Consider the following 7,581-nt stretch of genomic DNA (forward strand, 5'->3'; position numbering starts at 1 on the left):
TCCTTTTCAGATTGTTTGTTGCTGGCACATGAACAGTTTTTACGTGATCTTGTACCCTAAAACTTTGCTGAATTCATTCATTAGCTCTAGTAGCTATCTTGTAGATGTTTTGGGGTTTCCTACATACAAAATTGTAACTTCTGCAGAAGTAAGTTTTGCTTCTTCCTTTCCAATTCCAATTCTTTTTCTTGCCTAATTGCTCTAGCTAGAACTTCCAGTACAATGTTGAAGTGGCCAAAGTGGAAACCCTATTCTTGTTCCTAATTGTAAGGGTCAAGTTTTCAGTCTTTCACTATTATGTTTGCTGTTTCATAAATTTCTTAATCTTGTTTAAAAATTGCCTTCTGAGCTGGGTGCAGGGACTCATGACTTCAATCCCAGGCAGAGGCAGGATACCTGGAGGCCAGAAGTTTTGAGACTAGCCTGGGCAACATATTTGAGATCCCCATCTCTATTTAAAAAAAAAAAAAAAAAAAACTCCCTTCTATTCCTAATTTGCTGGGTGTATGAAAGGGTGTTGAAATCATCTCAAATGTTTTTTCTACATCTATTGAGAAGACCCTATGAGGTTTCTCTTCTTCTGTTAATGAAGTAAGTTCTGTGGATTGCATTTACAATTATCTTCCCCTACCCAGTAACTTTAAAACACTGTTCTTATTTCTGTATCCTTAGAGCTTGATGCACTAAGTACTAGAGTACTGCTCAGTGAACACAGGCTTTGGGTGGAAGAAATCATGAAGATACCACAACCCAAAAGTTGTATTAGGTTATACAGCATGCTACGTGTGTGACCTTGGCAGAAAGTTACACCAAAATTGTTCCTCTCCCAATAGAGTTAGTTTTCAGTTTCAGCATTTGCTTCCTGGAGGAGCTATCTAGAGAAGTGCCTTCCCAAGAGGATATTATGTATGGGTACTGATTTCAACAAAACTGATCTTTGAATTTGTAAGTGAAATGTTCGATTTTGTAATTATCTTAGTGTATGAGGGTGTACAGATGCAAATGAGTAGTAAAATATTTTATAGGGAAGAAGCTAAGATCAGGACTAATTTTTTTCCAAGGCAACCCTTCTTGACTCATTAAGCACCCAATATAGCAAAGACTTTTATAAAAATAAAGATACATATGTGCAATTATAATGTTCTCTTCAGAGTTTATTATAAACCAGTTTCAGAGGCCACAAGGAAATAAAAGGACTATGTACAGCCTTACGGGAAACAGGCAGGGAGCTGAGGAGGGCCAAGATGAGTCTAGGGCCTTGGTGGGCGCATTCCCGGGGGAGGGGGCCCTGTAAGGGAAACCAGACAACCCGGTGAGACTCCGCGAGCAACAGCATAACAAACAAACAGGTCTGTGGTAACGTGGCCCTGAGGAATCGAGCCCACACCTCTGCGGAGCTACTTCCATACTCTGTGGCCAAGGGTCAAAGAAGGCCTGAAGTAAGAGTAAGAAGTTTAGTCAGTGCCTGATCTGCAACTTGCATCCCCAACCCTGCCCCAGCCTCCCCCACCCTGCAGTCATGAAGTGAGTAGAGGGGTGTACATGACATATGTGCTAGCTGGGGACTTCTCTGAGGCTGACTGGGCTCCTATAAAAACCCATAAAGGAATAACCCAGACTAGAGAAACAGGGGTCACAAAGTTTGGCCATGGGTTATCTAAGGGGGAAAGAACACTAGGCTTGGAGTCCATACTGAGCTCTCTGGGGCTCTATTTTCTCATCCACGTGGGGACTGATCTCAGAATTTCTCCAACTCAAGTTAAAGAGAAATCCATAATAGTATAGCAAAGTCCAGAGCCCCTCTTAATTACTAGGCACTGTTGAACAAAAGAGCATAAGACAATTTCATAACTTTTATTAGGGATCCTCAGAATGCATTAGTCCTGAGGCCACTGCCTCAGATATTGAGAAATACCTGGGTGCAGAGCTGCTCTAATTGTTCTAAGAGGGGAGGTAAGCCCAATTTCAGAAATATGTGTTCCCTCTGCTCTTTCCTTTCTGGACAAAGTTCTCCTCCAAGGGTTGATTTCCCTAGACTTAAGGCTTGAAGGCCCATGGAACATGGTTTAAATGCAACCTTCTCTCCATTTCCTGTCCCACTAGGCTCTAGGGAAAGAAGCCAAAGCCACCGCTGCAGGCACTTACCTCGCATCCCAGGGGGAGGAGGCCGCATTCCCGGAGGGGGCATGCCCATTGGAGTCCCTCTTCCAGGAGGGATCCCCATTGGGGGACCCATAGGAGGCCTCATACCAGGAGGTGGGCCCATCATGCCTGCAAAAGAAAAGCCCCAAGAACATGGCTCAAGCGTCTTATCTTGAAAAGGTAGCAAAAAAACTACAAAGCTGTCCACCAAGTTCTGAGACAGGTGGACCATTCCACCCTCTCAGCAGCTCCCAGAAAGCTGACATTTGAGCCTAACACCTAGGGCTCCCAATGGCTCTTGTCCAACTAGTTTCATCAGTCACCACGCTGGATCTCAGAGTAATCCTGCTTAATTATACAAACTCATCATGAGTTTCAGTCAAGTTTGTATCTCATCATGAATCCAGCTAAGGTGTCTTCTATCAGTTAGCACCGATCTCCTTATGGGCTCCTCACCTGGAGGGGGTGCTCCTCGGCCCATAGGAGGGGGAGGACCCCCACGGCCTGGTGGGTACTGGGTAGGGGCCCCGGCAATACTGGCTGTGGCAGCAGCTGCAGCGGCTGCAACAGTGCCCCTTCCTTGTGGGGTCATCACCTAAGAAGACATAAGAAGAAACAGTTAGAAGAGTACAGTACAATGCAGCTTCCCACTCTCCTCCCCAACTTGGGGAAGGACAGCAGGAAATGGACACCAAATCCCTTAATACTACAACTCTCAGCACCAGACTTCCCATCCAAAACCACATGTCTGAAAGATCAAGCTTGAATGCCCAACTCCCACCTTCTAAGCTTGAATGTAAGGACTTCCAATCCAGATGAGAGAAGGCAATCGCATTTTCAAATATGACTCATGATTTCAAATGTTGTCATGGAAATATTTTCCTTAAATATAGTTGGCTAATTCATACATCTCTTTAATAGCATCAACATAATTTACAATGGCAAATTTTCCTTTTCACTTGACTCTAGGGCCATGTCCAAAGCACAGTGACACATTGATAGTCTGACAATCACAGGTTGGTCACTCTGGACTCTTTTGACTGTGAGCCCTCCACTTTATCCTGTATTTCAGCCACCAGAAGGTGGTACCCTTTCCCCAACCCCTCACCTGTTGAGATGGCCCGCCAACCCCACGGACTGGCCCAGCAAGTCCTGCAGGAGCCTGGGGCATGGGAACCCCAGCTGGGATTCCTCTGCCAGCAGCCCTGCCAATCCCTGGACCCCCGGCAGCTCCAGCAAGTGGTACTCGAGCAATACCAGTCTGAAAAATAAAGAAACATGCTCAAATTGCCCAGTGGCCTGAAGAATCAGACCATATACACTTTGGAATACCATTGACAAGTGAGCCCCTCAGATTTAGAGGGCATAGAAACAGCTTATAAATACTACCTTCTCATGTGTGCTAATACCATTCTTTCTCCATCCAAGACTATGAGTCTAGCTGTTATCCCTGAAGCAGGGTAGAACTTAAGAGTAAGTCTAGAGAAACATGCCACAACTCAACCAGCTACATGCACTCCTGTGAAAGTTAAACCAAGAGTAAAGGGCCAGGGTTCCACTCAGGGTTCAGTAGGCAAGGCATTAAAGGGACACGAGATCCATTCCCAGCTGATTCTAATCTGCTAGGTGACAACAGGCAAATAATCCCACAATCCTGGACTGAGTTGCCTTATCTGCAAATGATATGGTTATGGTATAACTGGTTGTGGTATCAAGAATTACAATGGGTTATATTAGGGCAGCCAATTCTACTGGAAGTCGATACTAAGAGATTTGAATACGTACATGTGCTTTGAACCAAGATATGCTAACATCCCTTCCAGACATTTGTAATTGGAAAAGGCAGAAATGTAAAAATCTCCCAAACAGAAAATGACTAGGATAAACTTCTCTGTACTCACTTAAGAAAATCTTTCAGTCATTAGCCTGACTTTAAAAGTGTAAAGCAACTAGAAAAATGTTAACATTAAGTGAAAACGCAGAACATAATACAGGCATGTTATGTGTTAAGTACAAAAAACCCCATTATATATATGGTTTTTAAAAAAGTTAAGCAAGAAGATTATTCTCTTGATTAAAAATGTCTTGGAAAAGGGAAAGGGAAAACAAATTTGACCACATCTCTAAAAGGTGCTCTGTTTCTATGTGTAGCTTGGTGTCTACAGAATCAAGATTGTCAGATCTAATGTCAGTTTCCCCACTTAGTAGCCGTGACACCTTGGGCAAGTTACTAACTCCAGGTTTATTCTATTTATAAGGTGAGAATTTATCTCTAAAGACTTACAAGGACCAAATAAAATAATGAAGTGCTTGGCACAAAGCAGATTCTCAATAACTATGAACTATAACTGTACAAAACAAAATACATATCCTAATGTCTTATAGTTAACTTTAAGATCCACCTAGGCTTTGTGGTCACATTAAGAACTGACCCAGACGGCCTCAGGTGCTTCCTCCACTGACTCACTATCTATATCAACTGAGAAAGAGGAAGAGATTTAAAGTCAGAAATACCCAAATTCTAGTTCCTTTTATCCACTTTCTTGCAGGGTAACTTCTAGGATTCCATTTATTATCTGAAAAAGGAGGCAAAATCCAGCGGTTGCCTGTGAGAACTGCAATGAAACAGAATCTAACACAGAGCCTGGCTCACGGTAGGACCTCCTTCCTCCACAAGGCTGTCTGCTCTGACTTACGTCTTTGGGAGGAGGTCCCTCTACTGTCATTGAGACCAGGTTCTCCCCTCGCAGCAGCACCAGACCAAGGACTCGCTTCTCTTCCCTTTCAGCTTGTTTGGAGTTCTTTGGCCTAAAGAGAGGTTTAGGAGAAGAAACAAAAAAAGTGTTAGAGGTGGGTAAAGTTCACCTGCCTAGTGTCCTCCAAGATTTACTTACACTACACCTCCTAACAAATGGTACACAAACTTTCCCAAGATAGCCCTCCTGGACAGTCTCTGCAGGCTGAACACATAACCTTTTAGGTGGCTGTCTACCTGTTTCCTACCAAGCCAAGAGGACACATTGACCAAGAGATAGGACAGGGTCAACAATGCCCAGCCCTGGCCCAAATGCTAGTCCTCGTTAACTGCAAAGGCCCTTGCCTCAGCCAAGTCTTCTTTCTTATAACCCTATTCCCTCTCTTTAGCTTAGGTCTCACCAACATCAGGAAGCTACCTCAACAATTCCAAATGAATCCCACCCACCTCACTTATGCAGTGTCCTTCTAGTATCAATTCAACTGCATAGGCCTGTAATTCTGTCCCTCATCTTACATGAAACACAAGCCATAGAAGGAAAAGTTTAAGAGAAATTTCACGTACATAGAAATTGAAATTGCACATCTGTCCCTCAAAAGCACAAAAACAGAATCGTCCGAACAGCAACAACCAGAAAAATATGAACAAAATATAAATGTGAAGTAGAAAAAATAACTGCAACATAGGAAAATGGGGGAAAAGCTAAAGCTAAGATCCTAAAAATAAAGGGGGGAAAAAATAGCCTGATTTTAAAAAAGAACTCAAAAAGATTTTGTTTTGATATTTTACAGTATATTAACTGGTTGTCTATGGATGGACAGTTTTTCCCTTTTCAGCTCACATTTTCTTTCTTTTTTTAAAGATAATAACCATGTATTGTCTTTTCATAATTAGACCCCCCCCCCCAAAACAACAACAACAACAAAAAAAAACACCACACCCTTCTGGGTATTTTACTTTCTACTCTTAGACTTCTTTGTACTTTCAAAAATACTTTCCAATAAACACTTTTTATCATCAGAAGGGAACTCTGGAGTAGCTCCATACTCATCTGTTGGCCCCTCTCCTGTATGTACCTGGCACCCAGGCATCCCTACTACATTTTTAAACTATACTTGTTGACCTTGGGCCACAGAAAAAATCAGCCCTCAAGAGATTCAAAGCGAATTCAAAGCAAGTGACTACATAGTATGGACAATGCATATGACAAAAGAACTGATGACCACAGAAGTCACATCATCTTTTTGTGCCTCAATTAGCCTTGAATGTAAAACATGATGGGAAGCTATACCGTATCTTTTAAGGGGCCAAAAGCTTAAGATCTGTGAGACTCTAGGGAGTTAGCCAATAACTTATGGAATTGTAGCAAAGTAGAAAATATCTCCAATTGTTTGTATAAATGGCAACAAAAATCACTGGCCCCAAACCCACATGGGGAGCTGAGCACTTACCCTGAAGAGGGTCAGAGGCTTCTTAAAGCAGTTTCAGACCAGGCTGCATTGGGAGAGCCCTTTAGGCTACAGCTTTACAAATAGGCAATGAGGCCAGAAACTCAAGCTCTCCCCCCTCACACACCTGTGGGGAGAACATGAGAGCCCTTTACCCCAGTACCCAGGGGCACACAAAGTCAGAGAAACAAAAAGCCTAGCAGCCCTTCACACCTTGTACTTTGCTAGACCTAGAGAGCAAGGCTTGCTGGACTGAAAAAGATTTCTTAGTGTTCAATGTCCCCATTTAAGTCTGCCCTCTAAAACTGGAGAATAAACAGAGAACCAACTAGCTACATGGTAACCTCCATTACTTGGCCCACCCACTCAATCCATTCCCATCCTCCAGTCCCCACCACCCCACAGTCCACTCCTCACTTGATCTTCCTGAACTCATCACAGTCACAGAGGATCAAATTCATGTGCTTGTCAAAAGCCTTGAAGGTGCCAATGAAGATCCGGCCGTCCTGCAGGATGCACCTCATCCTGTAGTCAATATGCTGCAGCATCTTGCTGCTCTTGCCCACCGTCTGCAATGAGAAATGGACAGGGATGAGACTCTGCTCTTTTGGACGCAGGCACCTCTTGCCCTCCCCAAAACTTCCGACATGGCCTTCTTGTCCATCTTTCTCAGTAGATTCTTAGCTCAGTCTTCCAACCAAAGCCCTTTCCTAGGAATTCTCCCTTGCTACCCTGTTTTAGCCCTGATCTCTACCCAGTATCTGCTACTCGCTGTTCCCTTAAAATCAGTCTTTCTCATATTATAATTGCCTTTGTCTATGTGGTGTCAATGCAGGGATGAGAGTATAGGGTGTCCTCAAACTAATCCAATCCATCCATACTAAAGCCATCTGCCATTGTGCAGATAATGTGTGACTCAAGTGCTGTGAACACCCAAATCTCATTAAAAAGACAGCAAAGGAAAAGCTAGAATGGGTCTAAAACTAAAAATCTAATCACCAAGAAGCTGGTTTTTGTTGTTTTTTGGTTTTTTTTAAAGATGGGGTTGGCCAGGCGCAGTGGCTCACGCCTGTAATCCCAGCACTTTGGGAGGCCGAGGCGGGTGGATCACGAGGTCAAAAGATCGAGACCATCCTGGTCAACATGGTGAAACCCCGTCTCTACTAAAAATACAAAAAATTAGCTGGGCATGGTGGCGCGTGCCTGTAATCCCAGCTACTCAGGAGGCTGAGGCAG

At 43.5% G+C, this 7,581-nt stretch overlaps 1 protein-coding gene across 3 annotated transcripts in view; it reads right to left on the bottom strand.

The window, feature by feature from the left end:
- Positions 1–1,128: 1,128 nt before the first annotated feature.
- Positions 1,129–7,581, bottom strand: part of SNRPB (small nuclear ribonucleoprotein polypeptides B and B1) — an 8,979-nt gene continuing 2,526 nt past the window's right edge. Inside the window, exons 2-8 of one of the 3 annotated variants that reach the window (XM_017504737.2) lie at positions 6,763–6,914; positions 4,839–4,950; positions 3,251–3,403; positions 2,599–2,737; positions 2,146–2,271; positions 1,388–1,434; positions 1,129–1,288 (exon numbers count right to left, since the gene is read on the bottom strand). In XM_017504737.2, coding sequence (XP_017360226.1) covers positions 1,424–1,434; positions 2,146–2,271; positions 2,599–2,737; positions 3,251–3,403; positions 4,839–4,950; positions 6,763–6,914 — 693 coding nt within the window. In that variant the 3' untranslated portion in view covers positions 1,129–1,288; positions 1,388–1,423. Of the gene's footprint in view, positions 1,435–2,145; positions 2,272–2,598; positions 2,738–3,250; positions 3,404–4,838; positions 4,951–6,762; positions 6,915–7,581 lie in introns of all 3 variants that reach the window. The other 2 variants (XM_017504735.2, XM_017504736.2) reach the window with 2 other exon arrangements.

This window comes from Cebus imitator, unplaced genomic scaffold (genome assembly GCF_001604975.1).
Source record: "Cebus imitator isolate Cc_AM_T3 unplaced genomic scaffold, Cebus_imitator-1.0 Scaffold328, whole genome shotgun sequence".
In the NCBI taxonomy this organism is placed as follows: Eukaryota; Metazoa; Chordata; class Mammalia; order Primates; family Cebidae; genus Cebus; species Cebus imitator.